Source organism: Ahaetulla prasina, chromosome 15, assembly GCF_028640845.1.
Source record: "Ahaetulla prasina isolate Xishuangbanna chromosome 15, ASM2864084v1, whole genome shotgun sequence".
Taxonomy (NCBI): Eukaryota; Metazoa; Chordata; class Lepidosauria; order Squamata; family Colubridae; genus Ahaetulla; species Ahaetulla prasina.
This window is the reverse complement of record NC_080553.1, coordinates 1,829,873-1,849,714: the sequence shown is the minus strand read 5'-3', so window position 1 is coordinate 1,849,714 and position 19,842 is coordinate 1,829,873. Positions and strand designations below refer to the sequence as shown.

At 47.4% G+C, this 19,842-nt stretch overlaps 1 protein-coding gene across 2 annotated transcripts in view; it reads left to right on the top strand.

The window, feature by feature from the left end:
* SFI1 (SFI1 centrin binding protein) overlaps nt 1–19,842 on the top strand; it is a 50,381-nt gene that overhangs the window by 20,646 nt on the left and 9,893 nt on the right. For both annotated transcript variants that reach the window (XM_058158109.1, XM_058158110.1), the window contains exons 18-30: nt 50–125; nt 1,350–1,445; nt 2,294–2,370; nt 2,536–2,638; nt 2,829–2,925; nt 4,307–4,467; nt 5,004–5,078; nt 5,268–5,342; nt 8,893–9,069; nt 9,239–9,468; nt 10,421–10,513; nt 11,439–11,679; nt 11,893–12,019. In XM_058158109.1, coding sequence (XP_058014092.1) covers nt 50–125; nt 1,350–1,445; nt 2,294–2,370; nt 2,536–2,638; nt 2,829–2,925; nt 4,307–4,467; nt 5,004–5,078; nt 5,268–5,342; nt 8,893–9,069; nt 9,239–9,468; nt 10,421–10,513; nt 11,439–11,679; nt 11,893–12,019 — 1,628 coding nt within the window. The remainder of the gene's footprint in view (nt 1–49; nt 126–1,349; nt 1,446–2,293; nt 2,371–2,535; nt 2,639–2,828; nt 2,926–4,306; nt 4,468–5,003; nt 5,079–5,267; nt 5,343–8,892; nt 9,070–9,238; nt 9,469–10,420; nt 10,514–11,438; nt 11,680–11,892; nt 12,020–19,842) is intronic.

The following is a 19,842-nucleotide window of genomic DNA, read 5'->3' as shown; positions in this document are numbered from 1 at the left end:
GCCAAGGACCTGCTGTCTCCACAGCTCAGGTCTCCTGTGCTTCTTCCAGGCGGGCGAAGGTGGCAGTGGCATCGTACTTCCATTCTGAGAAGATCCTGCGGTGTTCGTGGAGGAAGTGGCGGCAGGTGAGAGAAGCCACTGAGTCTGTCCCGTGGAAACCAACACTCACCAGCACGGGAGTGGCCTGGGGGGGGGGGCAGAAATTAAGCAAGAAGCCGACTGCTGGAATCGGGAACTTCTCCCTGCTGCTAAATATTCTACCAATATGAGGAGCCAGATTGTTGGGGGCAAGAGGCTGACTCTGTAAACCGCTTAGAGAGGGCTATAAAAGCACTGCGAAGCGGTCTAGAAGTCTAAGGGCTACTGCTAGTGCTAATATGGCTGAAATTCCTTAAGAGGCTTTATTGTGGCCCCAAAAGCTCTGATGCCGGCTTCCTTTGTGGTTTTTTCCCCCTCCAAGATGAGATCTGCGACTCTTGCGATGTGCATGTGACTTGCCAAAGGACGTCACAGGAGGCATTGGGTAGGGGCAGGGAGGTTTCCAAAGTTGTCCAAAGGAGAAGGAAGTTTCAGGAGAAACAATTTCTTTTCATGATTGGGGAGCACCAAATCCTTTTATTGTCTGCTTCTTTTTAAAAAGGAGATAAGGTGAAAAGAATATTAAAACAACATGTGTTTTTAATAATTAAATGTGCATATGAAACTGATTTATTGATAGTGAGTTTATAGAGATGCCTTCTGTCCATATGCTTCCCTGATCCTTCTGTGCAGCCTCCCCAACCCTTGCTGGGTCTCCCTGGCACCCTCACAGCCCCTCCCCAGGCCTTGCCACACCTGCCTTGCCTCCTTGTGGACCCTCCCCCCTCTGACAGCAGCCACTTGCCTGCACCCCACCCACCAAACCATTTACTCTGGAGAAATTCTGGGCTGTTTAGCCTGATGGAGTTCTGTTCCTCGGCTGTCATTGCTTGACTGCCTTCGCTTTGGACGTCAAGCACCTGAAGCATTCAAGTCTGGAAGAAGCCAGGTGGCAGCGGGAGGGGGCTCCTACTGGAAATTCGCTCCCCGCATTCAAAAGAGGAGCTCCAGGAGAGTAGGAGATGCTGGCAGAAGTGTCTTTGTGCACCTCCTTTGGGAAGAAGTCCAACTCAGTTTTCGGGCCCCAATGCCTGCAGAAAGCACTCTCTGCTCTCTGTCTCTCTCTCTGTCTCTGTCTCTCTCTTTGTCTCTCTCTCTGTCTTCCCGTCTCTATCTGTCTGTCTGTCTCTCTCACTCACTCTGTCTCTGCATGTTATCTGGTTTCTGGATTGTCCCTACAAGTCCTGCTCCCGGCTCCTTTTTCCTTCCAGTACCAGATGCAGAAGTCTGAGAAGTGGAAGAAGATGGCCCGAGCCGAGGGGCACTACCAGCAGGCCTTGCTGGGCAGGGTCATGACGGCTTGGAAGGTAAGATGCCAGGCTCGGACTGGCAGTGCTTTGGGCAGCCCGAGAGCATCTGCTGGCTGCAGTTGAACCGAGGGAGGGTTTCTTTCCCGTTGTGAAGGGAATGAGGGCCTGTCCCCATCTCTGCAAATTCTGGTTTGGAGGCTGGAAGGCTGAGCAGACTCAGCAGGGTGGGGGGAGGGGGAGGGGGCTGAGTGGCCTGGAAATCGCCTCAACCAAAGGAAGTTTAGGAAGTTGTGACAAAGTAAGAAGAGGAATGAGGCAGAATAGAAACAGCAGAAGGAAAAAGATCACTGATGCAGTTAGTTAAAAGACAAATGGGAAAGAGAAATTTTTTTCATCCAACCTCCACTCCACAGTGGAGTGGGCTCACAAGTAGTTCTCAATTAATGACCATTCAAACTTACAACGGGGCTGAGTGGATGGTAGTTACGACCAGGCCTTGTCCTTCTGTTGCCACAGCATCCCATGGCCACACTAGCACCACTTGTGACCTTCCCTGCCAGCTTCACACAGAACGAAGTCAGTGAGGAAGCCAGCGGGGGGCCACAATCATGTCAGGTCCTTGCTTAACAGCAGGGACCAGGACTGCTGGAATGGCTGTCATTAAGTGGTGTGGTCACAGGATTTGTCAGTGATGAAAAGCCCTGGAGAACATGAACATTTCTGCACCCTTCGGCCATTTAGTTGGACCAACAAAAGGGAAGTTTGTCTTTTCTTGGTGTTCAGTGATGTCCTTAAGCAGCAAGAGGGTCTCTGGGGTGACACATTCAAGCCCCGTTTCATGCAAAGAAGATGCTTCTTAGGGTAGGTTTTCATGGACAAGAATTTTGGCCCTTCTCTCCTTCCAGGCATACCAAAAAAGCATCCAGGGCGTCCTTCACCAGGTGGCCCAGAAGGAGAGAGACCACAGGCGGGAGCTGCTACGGTAATCCCCCCCCCCGCCCCACTCAGTCTCACGGTGCTGGTGATCCCCCTTTCTCAGCCGGCTGGATGTGAAGACGGCCTTCAGGCCATTCTCCCCAAACCTCTGGGGAGGTTGTGGGGAAACCTTCCAGGCACTTTGGGGCATCTGTTCCTCTCTGGTTCCCAGGCAGGTGCTGCGATCCTGGAAGGAAACCACGGCTGACCTCAGGCAGGAAGCAAAGGCAGCCAGGCTGGCCAGGCATCATCACAGGCGGGTCCTTCTCTCCAAGGTAACCTCAAGCAAGGGAAGGCCGGTTCCAGAAACTTTGGCTTTCCGGCCATCTGCCCCCCACCCCCCTGTTCTCCGGAGGGGTTTTGGTGAAGTCCAAAGTAAGGGAAACTCAGTGAGTAGCTGTTGTGAGGGTCTTGGGATAAAATGTGGCCCTGGAAATATTCAAGCCGCCCGTTTTGTCAGCACAGGTGTTGTTCCAGTGGAGGGAGGCAGCTGCGCTGCAGGCTGATAGCCGAGAAAAGGTGGCTGTGGCTGTGAAGGAAGCCCAGAGGCACTTGCAGACAGGTGAGGGGGGGAATTCTTTGGAGGAATTCTTTCAGCCCTGGCACCTTTTTGGCAGCCATGTCCTCTCTCCCACTCGCCAGCGATGAGTTTAAAGTCCATCCTTATTACAGGGCAGTTTTTCTCCTGTGGGGGGAAGGGCAGGCAGAGCTGCTTGGACATCTCTCGATGCCTCTGCAGAACCAGAGTCGCTTCTCCATTTCAGTCCAGCTGGAACTGGTGGCTGGGTCAGGAGTCTATGGAGATTCTCCATCATCCAGCTCATGGCTGCCCCCAAGGTGCTTTTCCAAAAGACAACTGGACTTCCTTAATTTGCTTCCCTGGAAAAGTTTTGCTTGCCATCCAGGGAGCTGAAGAACTTCAGTAGAACTGAAGAAGCTTCTTGGCTGAGAAGGGAAACATTTTAAAGAAAAACGATCAAGAAAGTCCAGTTGCCTTTTGAAAAAGCACCTTTGGAACGTCTCGGTCAAGAGAACACAGTTGTTCTGTTGCCAGCAAAGTCTGTTGATGGGAGGGGGGGGGAGGAGAGGAGGCGAACAGGTGGACTGCATGGGGTGTTGTCATAGCTGGCGTTCTGCTGCTTGCTTTGCATTGCATCTTTTGCCAGCTTGACATCGGCAACAGCGGGAGGGGGAGAGATTGGGGGGGTTGGGCGTTGGGTTTGAAGCAGAGCCGGCCCTGACTGACTGTGGGAAGCACCGGTCAAGCACAAGGTCAGCCAAAGGAAGGTGGAGATGGGAACAATGGGGGGGGGGGAGTGGGGGAGGGTGGCCAGGGGAAAAGGGGAAGTTAATTGCATCGTTTCTCACCTGTAACCGTTTTGTTCTCAGCAAAGTCTCCTCTTGGCAAAAGACAAGAGCCAGGAGTCTTTTTTTTTCTTTGCTAATTAAACTAAGTGGAGTGGATGACATGAGGCAGAATTCACACAGCTTGCTAAACTGATGCTTGATTCTCAGGCCCAGGAATCCTTGGCAAGCCCAGCCCAATGAGCGGAGGCTGCCCTGGGCTTTGGCTTGTGCACTGACGAAGCTTGTGGAGGGAAGGACTGGCTCACCAGCCCCCACTTGCACTTCCTTTCCCCCCCCCGTATCTAAGTTGGCAATGGGGTGATACCGGCTGGGCACAGGGCAGAGTCCTGGAAGTGGCCACCACAGCCTTTCCACTCTGTTTCTAGTGCAGGGGTGTCCAACTTGACAACTTTAAGACTTGTAGACTTCAACTCCCAGAATTCCTCCAGAACTGACTGGAGAATTCTGGGAGCTGAAATCCACAAGTCTTAAAATAGCCCAGGTTGGGCCCTCCTGGTCTAGCAGGCTCCCCAGCCAAGGAGAGACGAGGGGACAGGGGGCTGTCACAGCAGCTGAGTCATCCTTCCTCCCTGCAGGGAGGCTGCGAGGGCTGTTCCTTCGCTGGAGGGAGGCCTCTGCCAGCTCTTCCCAGCAGAGGGGGCAGCTCACCATGGCAGCCGAGCACCACCGGAGGCAGTTGCTCAGCCGGTGCCTGGAGAGGTGGAAGCAAGATCATCTCAGCCGCCTCAGGGTCATGGTGAGCATCTCTGCCGGTTCCCCTCCCAGGAGGAGATGCCCTCTTTTGGGGAGGGGAAGCGTAGGTGAGAGGCCAAGTGTGGCCTTTCCACTGGGTTGGGGTTTCGGGTTCCACCGGAGGGATCCATTTGGGGGTGCTGGGGGGGGGAATGAAGCTGAGATTTTTTTTTGTTTTTTTTTGTTTACATTTATACCCCGCCCTTCTCCGAAGACTCAGGGCGGCTTACAGTGTATAAGGCAATAGTCTCATTCTATTTGTATATTTTACAAAGTCAACTTATTGCCCCCCCAACAATCTGGGTCCTCATTTTACCTACCTTATAAAGGATGGAAGGCTGAGTCAACCTTGGGCCGGGCTCGAACCTGCAGTAATTGCAGGCTACTGTGTTCTTAATAACAGGCTTTACCAGCGTGAGCTAAACCGGCCCACTGCAGATTACTGTCTGCATTTGGGAAAAGCAGCTGCAGCAGCCAGAAGCAGCCCTCATCCCCCTCCAGGAGGGAAGGGGGCTTCAGGTTGTGCTTTCCCCCCTGTAGCTCCTGCAGAGGCAAGGGGAGCAGCTGCTGGCCCGGAGACTTTCTGCAGCCGCCTTTACCTCCTGGAAGGTGCAGGTGAGCCTGGGCACACGGCACCCACTTTGGCCCCAACCCCCCCTTCCAAGCAGGGCAGGAAGAGGCCGAGGCTGGCCAGGAGTGGAGGTTTGCTGGGGTGAGGAGAGAGGGTCTTGCAGCCCCTGTAGGACTTCTTTTGCGGATGCTGGCAGTCAGCGTGGCCATTCGGTCCTCTTTCTGTGCCTGCAGCTGGCGGACAGACGACAAGAGCAGCAGCAGACGGTGTGTGCCCTTTGGCACTGGTCCCGGGCCCTCCAGCAGAAGGTCAGTTTTGGCCCTGTGAGTACCCATGCCCAGCTCGCTCAGCTTGGGACTGCTGACTGTGGAGCCCCGCAGTGCCCACCCTCCCATCTCCTCTGTCCAGCACCATTTGTGGTTCTGAGAGGCTATGCACAGGAGGTGGGTGTGCGTTGGGCATTGTGTTTCAGACGTCCCTATGTTGCTTTTCCAAAAGGCAACTGGACTTTCTTGGTCTTTTTCTTTGAAAATGCTTCTCTCCTGATGCAAGAAGCTTCTCCAGTTCTAAAGCTTCTTGGATGACAAGCAAAATAATTCCCTCAACACTGTCAGACTATTTACTGAATCTGCACTACTATTAATCGTCTCATAGTTCCCATCACCAATCTCTTTCCACTTATGACTGTATGACTATAACTTGTTGCTGGCAATCCTTATGATTTATATTGATATATTGACCATCAATTGTGTTGTAAATGTTGTGCCTTGATGAAGGTATCTTTTCTTTTATGTACACTGAGAGCATATGCACCAAGACAAATTCCTTGTGTGTCCAATCACACTTGGTCAATAAAAATTCTATTCTATTCTATTCTATTCTATTCTATTCTATTCTATTCTATTCTATTCTATTCTATTCTATTCTATTCTATTCTATTCTAAATGTTTTCAAGGAAAAAAACTAAGAAAGTCCAGTTGCCTTTTGGAAAAAAAACACCACCACCTTAGGGACCATCATGACCAGAGGTGGTGGTATTCAGACGGTTCAAATCTGTTTGGGCACACCAGTAGCGGAAATTTCAACTGGTTCACTGAACTGGCAAATATCACCACTGGCTGGCCCTGCCGTTTGCCCGCCTGCCCTCCTCGCTCACCTTTGTCCACGCCTTGGTGGGGGGGACACAGCGAGGCGAGGCTGCCTTTCGCGAGAAGCCTCCAGCCACCGGTAGTTTTCGGCTGCCTTCCTAGCAGCTCCACTGCGATGCCGTCCCTTTGGCGCAGCAAGCCGTTCTCCTGGCCGGGTCTGGCTGCGAACATCACCGGCAGGCAATGGGGGTGCGTGCGTGGCCGGCATGAAGAACCGAGTGACGACGGCAATGATGGGACTTCGGGCTTTTTTTTCAGCCTGTAGTTTTCGGTAGTTTTCGGTGCTGAAAAAGAGGCAGCAGCTGCAGGCTTCTTGGGCCAAAAACTACTGAAAACTACAGGGCAAAAAAGAGGCCTGAAGTCCCATCGCTGCCCTGTTCTCCATGCTGGCTGCACACATGCACCCCATTGCCTGCTGGTGCCGCTCGGGGCCAGGCCCAGGCAGGAGAAGGGCCTGCTGCACTGGAGGGATGGTGTTGCAGCAGAGCTGCTCAGAAGGCAACCGCCACAGTCTGTCCCTTTAAGGTACTTTGATGCGGGGGGGGCATAAAGGGACAGGCCGCATGACCTGCCTTCCGAGCAATTCCACTGCGAAGCGAGGCAGAAAAGTTCAGCCAAGTCTTCTCCTCCTTGCCAGGCATACCCACAGAGCCTGCACAAATCTCATGGCACCGGGACCTTCTGCGAGGAGACGGCACGTGGGCGAGTCCCTCCGGCGCCATGAGATGTCTGCCTGTCTGCTCTGTGTGTATGAGGCCAAGAAGCAGCCAGGTTGAAACGCTAGAAGTCTTTGCTGAACTTTTCTGCCAGTTCCCTGGGTGTGGCTTGGTGGGTGTGGTCAACTCGATATCACTCACAGCAAGGTGCCGCCCCACCAAGCCACACCCACCAAGCCACGTCCACAGAACCCCTAGTGAAACAATTTGAATCCCACCACTGATTGATGACCTGATTGGTGACACATTGATCAGCCTGCCAAACAGAGAGGAGTTTCGCAAAACCCTGTTATGAAACCTCAGGAAGCAGCCTCTGTAATCTTCTCACCCATCTACCTTTTAAAACCTGATCATTGGTGCTCAACAGGTGATAGCAACACGTACAAAGGTCACATCCTGTCCAGTGTTGTAGAGTACCAATTCCACAGCCAATGAGTAAAGGAGGCCAAAGGTAAAGAGAAGAGTTTATGCAGCAACAGTTGTTGGAGATAGAGACGGGGCTGTCCAGGCAGCCTAGAACTGGACTCTGTTTCTCCGTGGTGTAGCCTGTGATCTTGCTTACCTGCCTCTTGCACACACAAAGGCCCTTGGCTCCCTGGAAGGGCTTTTGAAGCACAGCTGCTCACTTCTTCAGCCTCTTAACAGATTAACAGAGTTGGAGGGGACCTTGTAGGACATCTAGTCCAACTCCCTATCTAAGCAGGAGACCCTCCACCATTTCTGACAGATGGCTGCCCAGTCTCTTCTTGAAAGTTCCAGTGATGAAGCTCCCACAACTTCCAAAGGCAACTTCTGTTCCATCCGTTGATGGTTCTCACTATCAGAAAATTTCTCCTTGTTTCCAGCTTGAATCTCTCCTTGATCAGTTTCCCTCCATTGTTTTCTATCCTGCCTTCAGGTGCTTTGGAGAATAGCTTGACCCCCTCCTCTCTGTGGCAGCCCCTCAAATATTGGAAGACTGCTATCCTGTCTTCCCCGGTCCTTCTCTTCACTAGACTAGCCAGGCCCAGTTCCGCCATCATATGTTTTAGCCTCCAGTCCCCTCATCATCCTGGTTGCTCTTCTCTGCACTTTTTCCAGAGTCTCAACATCTTTCTTATAATGTGGGGACCAAAACTGGATACAGTACTTTAGGTGTGGCCTTACTAGGGCTTTATAGAGTGGTATTAGTACCTCCCTTGATTGTGATTGTATCCCTCTGCCTCAAACATCCTGACTTGAGTTTCCTCCTCTCTGCTTTTAATAATAATAATAATAATAATTATAATTATAATTATAATATAATATAATAATAATATAATAATATATATATATATTATTATTATTATTATTATTATTATTATTATTATTATTATTATTATTATTATTATTTAATTTGTATACCGCCCTTCTCCCGAAGGACTCAGGGCGGTGAACAACCAAGTAAAATACAACCACAGACAAATACAATATTTTCCCCCTCCAGAGTCTTCAAAATTAGAGGGCTGGGCAGCTAGCAGGGTGTGACTGTTCTTCAGAACCAGATTCTGCCCAGTGTAGGAACTCCTGGGCTCTTCATTTCTAGAGTGGTTCCATCTGGTTTCCTCGTGGCCATCAAATTCTGCTCTCAAGCTGTCAGATGGCGCATCTGGCATTTCTGAAAGATTTATCCTGCTTGAAAAAGCCTCGCCCTGCCCACTAGCTGCATCTCTCTCTCCCTCTCTCTCTCTCTCTCTCTCTCTCTCTCTCTCTCTCTCATGATGAAATTCAAAAAAACAGAAGAGGATTGCCATGTTAAGTACTGTTCCTAAGGACTCCCAGAGCAAAGAGCTGATTGTGCATCATTGCAAATGGCAGAGGGCCACTCCCACCCACCTTCGTTGCACAGCCTGGCCGGGGTTTTGGTCCCAGCCAGCGTGGCCCTCGGCGCTTCCTCCCAGCCCCTCCTTTGGGCACCGGAAAGTGAGTGAGGGGGATGCTGCTCTCCAGGCTGCCCCGCTTTGTCTCGGCTGCAGGTGCTGAGCGCCTGGGGAGGCTTCGTGCAGGAGCAGCTGCGGAAGAAGGGACGGATGGCACGGGCGGCCGAGAGCTACCAGGTGGAGCTGCTGCGCGAGGGCATCTGCCGCATCCTGAGATACGTGGCCGCCATGAAGCGGCACCGAGAGTGCTTGCAAGCCCAGCATCAGCTGCAGGTGAAGCCGGAGCCCGGCTCTCATCCCCACGGCAGCGCCGGGGGATTTGGGTATGGGGCCCTGCCCAGTCTGATTATGGCTGGAGGGGGGGCAGGCTTTTCATTCCTGGGTGGGGTTTGGGGTCTGGGACCGGAGTGCGAGACCAGCCCCTCCTGCTCTGTGCTTGCAGGCTGCCTGTCAGCGTCACCACTTGGTCTACCGCTGCGCCATGATGTGGAAGCAGAAGGCTCTTTCCCTGAAGCCCAGCCTGGCACTTTCAGGCGCTGCCACCAAGAAGCACGTGACTTTTGAGGTGCCAAGCCTGGGCCGTGCCCCTCCTGGCGTTCCCAGGGGACAGGCCAACCTTCCCGGTGTGCCAAGGGATTACCAGGCTGCTGGAGATTCCATCCTCACAGATTTGTGAGTCAGAAGTCAGAGAATGGAAGAGTGGGATGGGTTCTCAGAGACCATCAAGTCCAACCCCTGTCCAATGTAGAATTCCACTCTTAGAGCATCCCCATTTCCTGCAAAGGAGAGTCCACTGCCTCAGATCCACTATGGGACAGCTCCCGCAGTGAAGCAATGGAAACTGCCTCCTTCTCACTTAAAGCCGCTATCCCCCCCTTGCCTTACCTGGACCCACCCTGAGCAGTTCTGCCCCGTCTTCCCCATGGCAGATGCGGTCGTGTGGGTGAATATGCTCTCCCGTCTTCTTTCTTCCACGCTGAACCCTCGGGGCCCTTCTCATCCCAGCTCTGGTTTGCCAGCTCCTTCCTAAATTGCACTGCCCAGAACTGGACCCCGGATGCTCCCTGCCACATCCCTATTGTAGACGGGAGAGGAGCTGTGCCTTCCCTTAGTTGGGACCCTGTGCTTTGGTTGATGCTGCCAAGGACTGGATTTGTCTGCAGTTGCATCATGCGGTTTGCTCCGATTTGGCTCGCAATGTTTCCCCTTCAAAGAAGGAGCAAGAGAAGAGCTGATGTCTGCAAGAGAACACTTCCCCTGTGCCCTCGAAGCCCCTTTCTCCAGCATTCACTCTCTCCGAGGCCTCCTGGGTGCCCTGATTGAACCATCTGCCGTGGCCATGTTGGCCTCAAGGCTGCAGCTCAGAGGAGGTGGAAGGGCTGTTTGGCAATAAGGTGGCCCTTGGGAGTTGGTTTCCTCCACAGCCTTTTCCTTCACCTGGGCTGGGCATTGTCTTTTTACCTGGCCACCTGATGGCCTCTTTGCTCCCCCCCCCTCCAGTCCTGGGTAAAGGGGCCTGGGGGATGGAGGAGGAGAGCTTGGGCAAAGCCACTTGGCATGTGTCCTGCTGGTGGGCAGCTTCCCTGGGGATGCCAAGCAAATAGTCCTTTACTCCTGCCCACAGGTATGCAGCTCGCCAGGTGAGGCTGCAGCCTCGTAGACCTGATTTCCTGATTCCATTTCCTGAGAAAAGGGGGCTACCGCATGCAGGGAAGTGGTAAGTGGACAGCAGCAGCAAGCGTCAGGTCAGGTTTCTGGCCCTCATGAGTTAGTCTCTTTTCTGTAATTCTTGTTGGGCCTGCCTACATGTTGATGTTTCAGAGAACTGCAAAGATACGGTACTGGTATGTGGGAAAAGTGAACGGTCAGATAAGGGAGGACCCTGCCCACACCTTCATAACGGGCAGAGAAAGTGGCTTGCCAGAGGCCCCCCCCTAGCGTCTCGTGTGGTAAAGGAGAGACCTCGGGAGGTTGTGCTTTCAGACTTGCAAAATCCTGTTAATGCAGCCTTAACTGTAGATTGAATTTGCTCATCTGTTTTGGTTCCCTGTCTGGTCTACCTGGCGAGGTGGCATCCTCTGCATGGCACCTTTTTGCAAATGCCAGCCTGGGCATCCTCTTGCTGTGCGGTCAGCCTGACAGGATGGCCAGGGTGACTCTGACTCCCCATCCCAAGATCAGCCTCCCAGTTGGAGCTCTGATCGTGATCAGTTTCGTAGCCCAATTCAGCCGTGCAGATAAATTTGTTCCAACCTTCCAAGTTGCAGAATCCCAACTTCCTCTTTAGGTAAGCCACTTTATGATAGTTGAATTAGAGCCTGTTAAATAATAACCCACGAACAAACAGCGATCAATTGTGCTCTTTTCAGGGACCGACATCCCTGCCTGATTTCCAAGGAGGGTTTGTCTCTGGACAGAAGACCCCCTGCCAGCACTAGGCCTGGCCAAGGGAAGTGGACAGTTATCAGCGTAGACCCGTGTGTGTGTTTGTGTGCGTGCTGTTTTGGGTGTGATGGCTTTGCTTCCAGCTGTGGTAAAAAGACCTCGGAAAGGCAGAGGCATACATGGATAAATGTTTAGGAAAAGCACTGAGTATTTATACAAAAACTAGCAAATATTCCTCCCCTCTCCCTCATCTGCAGGCTGGAAAGCTCAGCTGGTTTTGTTCAGCCAACAGCGGCAGGCCCCCTCTTGCCTGCCTCCTCCAGCATCGATCCTCCAGCTTCCCCTTTCAGTGGTTCCGGTTACTCTTCTGGCTCCTTCCCCAAATCTGGGCCATTGCCCCCCAGGAGTCCTTGGCTTCACGGTCCCACCGGTGCTGCCCCAGAGCTACAGCCTCCCTCCTCCTTCACGCTGGGGACGACGAGGGCGAGTGTCGAGAAGGTGAGCGTCTGAAAGTAGCATCTCCCATTCTGCTGCTTCCCCCGGCCTCTTGCTCGGGGAGTGGGGGTGGCTGGGGGCCTGGATTGTGGCGTTCTGCGATACAGAGGCTGATGGCCAAGGCACACAATCCAGGGGCCCTCCTGGGGGCTTCAGGTGGGACCAGCGAGCCCAGCTCAGAGCCACGGGTGTGATGGTCTCCTTTGCCTTCCCCAGCCTTCCCTCAGCCCTCCGGCTGCAGCCCCTGGCAAGGAGAGGCCAGCCGTGGTCTCGAGGGGGCCTTTGCTGGTACCCGAAGATTTTATGAGAAGGAGGAGGAGTCCTCCTCTTTGCAGAAAAGCAGGTAATGCTCCCAGGAATTCTGAGACCCTTTCAGAAGAAACGTTTTCTTTGCCTGCTTCATGGAAGGGATGTGTGGCAAATAAAGGGGAGATTCTTTTTTTTTTTTATTCAAAAAGTTTTACAGAAATTTCCCTTTCCCCCACCTCCCCTCCCCTCCCTTCACAACCCTCTCCCCGACTTCCCGGAACGAGCACAAGGTATAGTTAAAAATAAAACAAACATATGCTAAAAAATTTTCGTCCCAACTTAATTATACCCCTACAATCATCAATTCCTAACTTCCCCCGAAAACAATCAAAAATAATACGTCATAATCATTCAAAAACAATCTGATAACTCTTAGTCTGATATCTACTTTGAATATAGTCAATCCATTTTTTCCATTCCTTTAAGTATCTTTCTTGCGTATTGTCTTTCAAAAAGGCTGATATCTTCGCCATCTCAGCCATATTGGCAACTTTCAATATCCATTCTTCTATTGTAGGTACTTCTTTTTTCTTCCAGTATTGTCCTATTAGTAATCTTGCTGCTGTTATTAGATTTAAAATCAATTTAGTCTCAATTACTGTACAGTCCGTAATAATTCCCAAAAAAAAAAATTGCGGCAGGAACTTTATCTTCTTTTTCAAAACATTTTGTAAAATCCATCAAATTTTTATCCAAAAGGCCTTTATATCCTTACAAGTCCACCAAATATGAAAATATGTAGCATCATCACAATTGCATCTCCAACATTTTGCTTGCATATCTGGGTACATACACGATAATTTCTTAGGATCTATAAAACATTTTATAAAAATTTTCCCTCAGATTCTGTGCCTGTGTGAATTTAACATTTCTAACCCAAATTTTTTCCCAAGTTTCCAATAATATTGGCTCCTGAAAATTTTGTGCCCACTTTATCATACAGTCCTTTACCAAGTCCCTTTCAGAATCTATTTCAAGTAGCACATTATACAATCTCTTTATATGCTCCTGAGACTGATTTCTAATTTGCTTTACCAAATTTCCCTCGTTCTGCTCTATACCAATTTTCTGATCTTCCTTCCATCTAGCACGTAGTTGCTCATATTGAAACCAAGTATAATTTTTCCCTTCTTCTTTTAGTACGTGCAGAGATTTTAATTGCAAATTACCTCTTTCAGTATACAAAAGATCTTTATATGTAATCATTTCCTGATTCTGTTCTATATTTATATTCTCTATTGTATGTCTAGGACTTGCCCATATAGGAACCTTATAATTTAGTTTGTAAGAGTATTTTTTCCAAACACGCAGAAGAGCAGATCTTAACACATGATTTTTAAAGGCCTTATCCACTTTTTTGTCATAAATTAAATATGCATGCCATCCATATAGCAAGTCATAACCTTCTATATTCAAAATTCTTTCCTCCGTTAAATTAAACCAATCACTTATTACAGAGAGAGCAGCTGCTTCATAGTATAATTTAAAATTGGGCATTTTTAAACCTCCCCTTTCCCGGGAATCTTGAATTATTTTCATTTTAACCCTAGCTTTTTTACCTTCCCATATAAATTTATTAATTCCCTTCTGCCATTCCTCAAGATTCTTATCTTTCTTAATTATTGGTATCATCTGAAAGAGGAATAAAAATCTAGGTAAAACATTCATTTTAATAGCAGCTATTCTCACCAGCAAGGATAATTGCAATTTTTTCCAAACAATCAACTCCTTCTGAACTTTTTGCCATAAAACCTCATAGTTATTCTTATACAATTTCACATTTGACGATGTAATATAGACCCCTAAGTATTTAACCTTCTTTACAATTTCAAATCCTGTTATTTCCTCTAATTTTTCTTTCTGTTGTCTGGCCATATTTTTTATTATCACTTTTGTCTTTTTCTGATTTACCTTAAACCCTGAAACCTTCCCATATTGATCAATTATTTCCAACAAAGGTTTACTAGAATTTATAGGGTTTGTTAAAGTAATCACCAGGTCGTCTGCAAAAGCTCTCAGCTTATATTCATGTTGTCTAACTTTAATTCCCTCTATCTCCTTTACTTCTCGTATTTTATCCAATAATGGTTCTAGAGTTAGAATAAACAATAATGGTGATAAAGGACATCCCTGTCTTGTTCCTTTCACAATCTTAAAAGGTTCTGTTAAACTACCATTAATTATAATCTGTGCTGTTTGCTCTCCATAAATTGCCCTAATTATTCTTATAAAACCATCTCCAAATTGCATCTTTTCTATTAATTTATTTATTTATTTATTTATTTATTTTATTTGATTTTTATACCGCCCTTCTCCCGAAGGACTCAGGCAAAATAAAACCAACAATACAAATATACACGATTTAAATACCCTTAAAAAACTTATTTAAAATTAGCCTGATGTTAAAAATTATCGTCAATTAAAACCCCATTTAAAATTGCTAAAATTCACTTTTAAAATCCAATTAAGCCAGCCCCGCGCAAATAAAAAGATGTGTCTTCAGTTCGCGACGGAATGTCCGAAGGTCAGGTATTTGACGTAAACCCGGGGGAAGCTCGTTCCAAAGTGTGGGAGCCCCCACAGAGAAGGCCCTTCCCCTGGGGGCCGCCAGCCGACATTGGTCTTCCGGGTTCACTTTAAGGTACTTGTCATCACCTTTAAAACGCTCCATGGCCTAGGGCCGGGATATTTACGGGACCGCCTACTGCCACCATTAACCTCTCACCGACCAGTGCGCTCTCACAGAGAGGGACTCCTCCGGATACCGTCAGCTAAACAATGTCGGCTGGCGACCTCTAGGGGGGGGGCCTTCTCTGTGGGGGCCCCTACCCTCTGGAACGAGCTCCCTCTGGGGCTTCGTCAACTCCCCGATCTCAAGTCCTTCCGCCGCGAGCTGAAGACGTTGCTGTTTCGAAGAGCAGGACTAGCCTGAATGTAGTTTTTTTTAAATTGGGATTTTTAAAAAAGGGGTTTAAATGAGGTTTTAAATTTGTATTCAAAAGTTAGAGCATCAATTGAATTCAACTATCTATTCTTTAGCTGTTTTTAATCTATTATATGTTTTCTGTTGTTTTTTGTCTGTGAACCGCCCTGAGTCCTTCGGGAGAAGGGCGGTATACAAATATAATAAATAAATAAATAAATTGTTTGGCGGACGGCACCCTGAGAAGTCCCTCTCTATGGGAGCGTACGGGTCGGTGGGAGGCATGTGGTAACAGCAGGCGTTCCCGTAAGTACCCAGGTCCTAAGCCATGGAGCGCTTTAAAGGTCGTAACCAACACCTTAAAGTGCACTCGAAAGGCCACAGGCAGCCAGTGCAGTCTGCGCAGGAGCGGTGTTACATGGGAGCTACGCGTAGCTCCCTCTATCACCCGCGCAGCTGCATTCTGGACTAACTGAAGCCTCCGAGTGCACCTCAAGGGGAGCCCCATGTAGAGAGCATTACAGTAATCCAAGCGAGAGGTAACGAGGGCATGAGTGACTGTGCATAAGGCATCCCGATCAAGGAAGGGGCGCAACTGCCGGACCAGGCGAACCTGGTAGAAGGCCCTCCTGGAGACGGCCGTCAAATGATCTTCAAACGACAGCCGATCGTCCAGGAGGACGCCTAAGTTGCGCACCCTATCCTTTGGGGCCAATAACTCGCCTCCGACAGCCAGCTGCGGCTGCAGCTGACTGAATCGGGATGCCGGCATCCACAGCCACTCCGTCTTGGAGGGATTAAGCTTGAGCCTGTTTCTCCCCATCCAGACCCGTACGGCTTCCAAACACCGGGACAGCACTTCAACAACTTCATTGGGGTGGCCCGGGGTGGAGAAGTACAGCTGAGTATCATCAGCGTACTGCTGGTATCTCACCCCGAAACCACTGATGATCTCACCCAACGGCTTCATGTAGATGTTGAACAGCAGGGGCGAGAGAATCGACCCCTGCGGGACCCCACAAGTGAGGCCCCTCGCGGTTGGTCTCTGCCCCCCGTCAACACCGTCTGCGTCCGGTCGGAGAGATAGGAGGAGAACCACCGATATACGGTGCCTCCCACTCCCAATCCCCCCAGCCGGCGCAGCAAGATACCATGGTCGATGGTATCGAACGCCGCCGAGAGGTCTAATAGGACCAGGGCAGAGGAATAACCCCTGTCCCTGGCCCTCCAGAGATCATCCACCAATGCGACCAAAGCTGTCTCCGTGCTGTATCCGCGTCGGAAGCCGGACTGGAACGGGTCTAGATAGACATCTTCATCCAGGTATTGGGGTAGCTGTCGCGCCACGGCACTCTCTACAACCTTCGCAACAAAGCGAAGGTTGGAGACTGGACGATAATTACCCAAAATAGCTGGGTCCAGGGAGGGCTTCTTAAGGAGGGGTCTCACCACCGCCTCTTTCAAGGCGGCAGGGAAAACCCCTTCCAATAAAGAAGCGTTGATAATCCTCTGGAGCCAGCCTCGTGTCACCGCCTGAGTGGCCAGTACCAGCCAGGAAGGGCACGGGTCCAGTAAACATGTCGTGCCATGCAGCCTCCCCAACAACCTGTCGACGTCCTCGGGAGCCACAGGGTCAAACTCATCCCAAATGGACTCAACAAGACGTGCCTCCTCTCCCTCGCTTGGATCATCCCAATTTAAATAAAAAATCCCAATGCAATCGATCAAAAGCTTTCTCTGCATCGAGAAAAATAAATGCTGCTGGAATAAAATTTTTCTTTTCTAAATACTCCAGTAAATTAACAATCTGCCTAACATTATTCCTCATCTGTCTCCCTTTTATAAATCCAGATTGATCATTATGAATTCTTCGCTGCAAAATCAACATTAATCTATTAGCTATTATTTTAACAAAAATCTTATAATCATTATTTAAAAGCGAGATTGGCCTATAGTTCCCAGGTTTAGAACAATCCTGTTCCTCTTTTGGTATCAATGAAATAAAAGAGGTTCTCCATGAGGGGGGAATTCCCCCTCCTATTTGTATCTGATTAAATAATTCCTTAAGTGGACCTAACATCTCATCCTGTAAATTCCTATAATAACTAACTGTAAGCCCATCCATACCAGGAGTTTTCCCCATTTTTAATTGTTTAATTACCAAGATAATTTCTTCAGAAGTTATAGGCCGATTCAGTTCATCCGTTTGTTCTAAAGTTAAATTTTTAACCTTATATTCCTTCAAATAATTATCAATATCCCTGTTCAATATATTATCTTTAAGATATAAATTTGTATAATATTCTAAAAAAGCTTTTTTAATTTTATCCTGTTGGTATCTCTCTTTACCTTTATATTCTATTTTTTCTATAGTACGTTGTTTTTGTTTTTTCCTTAAGGTATATGCTAACCATCTACCAGGTCTATTTGCATTACAAAAAGTATTATGTTTGGCATATTGTATATTTGTTGCCACCTGATCAGCTATTATCATATTAAATTGATTCTGTAATAACTTTATTGCATCTTTAAGTTTTTGATCATGCGGGTTATGTATTAATAATTGTTGTTTCTTATAAATTTCCTCTTCTAAATACCTACACTGTCTTTGTTGCTTATTTCTCTGTCTATTATTAATATATATTAATACACCTCTCATAAAAGCTTTACTGGCGTCCCAAACCATTTCTATCGATGTTTCGTTATTCAAATTATAATCAAAAAATTCTTTCATCTGCTTTTTACATTGAATTACATTATCCTGATATCTAAACAAATTTTCATTTAATCTCCAAGTTCTTCTACCTTCTTTTCCATATTGCAATTCCATCCAAACAGGACTATGATCAGACAAACATCTTGGAAATATCTTAGTTTTCTTCACCTTAAAAAGCAAGTCATTAGAAATTAAAATAAAATCAATACGTGAGAAGGATTGATGCCTATCAGAGAAAAAAGTATAGTCTCTTTCCTCCAAATTCCGCAGTCTCCATACATCTCTCAACTCAAAATCTTCTATCATGTCAAAAAAGGATTTAAGCAGCTTTGCATGTGCAGGTATCTTCTTAGAAAAAGTTCTCTTGTCCTTTCGTGTATCTATTACTCCATTCCAATCTCCCAATATAATACACGATTTATATAATCCCATAGAATCAACTTATCATACAACATTCTATAAAATTTTTCTTGTTGCTGATTGGGTGCATATATACGAAACAAAAGGGTCTTTTTTGTTTCTATTGTAAGTTCAATAGCAATATATCTTCCGTGAATATCTGCCTCTATTAACTTAGCTGGTATATCTTTTCTCAAATAAACCACTATGCCATGTTTTTTGTCCAAAGCAGAAGCAACAAAATGTTTACCTAACTTTGAGCTTATTAAGTACTTTTGATCTGATAGTTTAATATGCGTTTCTTGTAAACAAATTACATCATTTCTAAATTGTTTCAAATAATGAAATATTTTTCTTCTCTTCTGAGCTGAATTCAAACCATTGACATTCCAGGTCAAGATTTTATTTGCCATTACTGGCCTGCTGAAGCTTTTGAGCGATCAGCTGAAGATCGTCCTCCCGTATCTTCGGCCGTGCTCCTCCCACCGCTTCTGTAGCAGAATCCTGAACTTTACTTTGAGTTTGTTGCTCCTTTTCTTTACGCTTAAGGGCTCCCCTCGTCAGTCTTTGTTCTTGTGGTTGTTCCTCAGATGGTAACATCACTGGAATCACCTCAGCTTCCACACCCATTTGAGTCTCTTGAATTCTTTTTCTATCATGTCAAAAAAGGATTTAAGCAGCTTTGCATGTGCAGGTATCTTCTTAGAAAAAGTTCTCTTGTCCTTTCGTGTATCTATTACTCCATTCCAATCTCCCAATATAATACACGATTTATATAATCCCATAGAATCAACTTATCATACAACATTCTATAAATTTTTCTTGTTGCTGATTGGGTGCATATATACGAAACAAAAGGGTCTTTTTGTTTCTATTGTAAGTTCAATAGCAATATATCTTCCGTGAATATCTGCCTCTATTAACTTAGCTGGTATATCTTTTCTCAAATAAACCACTATGCCATGTTTTTTGTCCAAAGCAGAAGCAACAAAATGTTTACCTAACTTTGAGCTTATTAAGTACTTTTGATCTGATAGTTTAATATGCGTTTCTTGTAAACAAATTACATCATTTCTAAATTGTTTCAAATAATGAAATATTTTTCTTCTCTTCTGAGCTGAATTCAAACCATTGACATTCCAGGTCAAGATTTTATTTGCCATTACTGGCCTGCTGAAGCTTTTGAGCGATCAGCTGAAGATCGTCCTCCCGTATCTTCGGCCGTGCTCCTCCCACCGCTTCTGTAGCAGAATCCTGAACTTTACTTTGAGTTTGTTGCTCCTTTTCTTTACGCTTAAGGGCTCCCCTCGTCAGTCTTTGTTCTTGTGGTTGTTCCTCAGATGGTAACATCACTGGAATCACCTCAGCTTCCACACCCATTTGAGTCTCTTGAATTCTTTTTTCTATTATTTCTACTTCAAGTTTCAGCACGGTGAAAAGAAAATCTTTGGCCTTAAGCACTGTATCAATACGATATCTCCTTCCTTGATAATACACTGTCAAACCAACTGGAACCTCCCATCTAAATTGAATCTGGTATTTCTTAAGTTCTTGTGTAAAAAATGTAAAGTCCTTTCTATCCCTTAACATCTTGGGAGGAATCTCTTTCAAAACCTTCAGCTCCTGTTCTCCTATTTTCAAGTTTTTCTGAAATGCAACTTGCAAAATTTGATTCCTCACTGTTCTTTTCAAAAAATAAACCACAATGTCTCTAGGAAGTTTCTTCTGCCTAGCAATCCAGGAATTAAATCTATAAATTTTGTCAATTTGATAAGCAACCTCTTGTGGATCAAGTTCAATAAGTTCAGCCAGAGCTTCT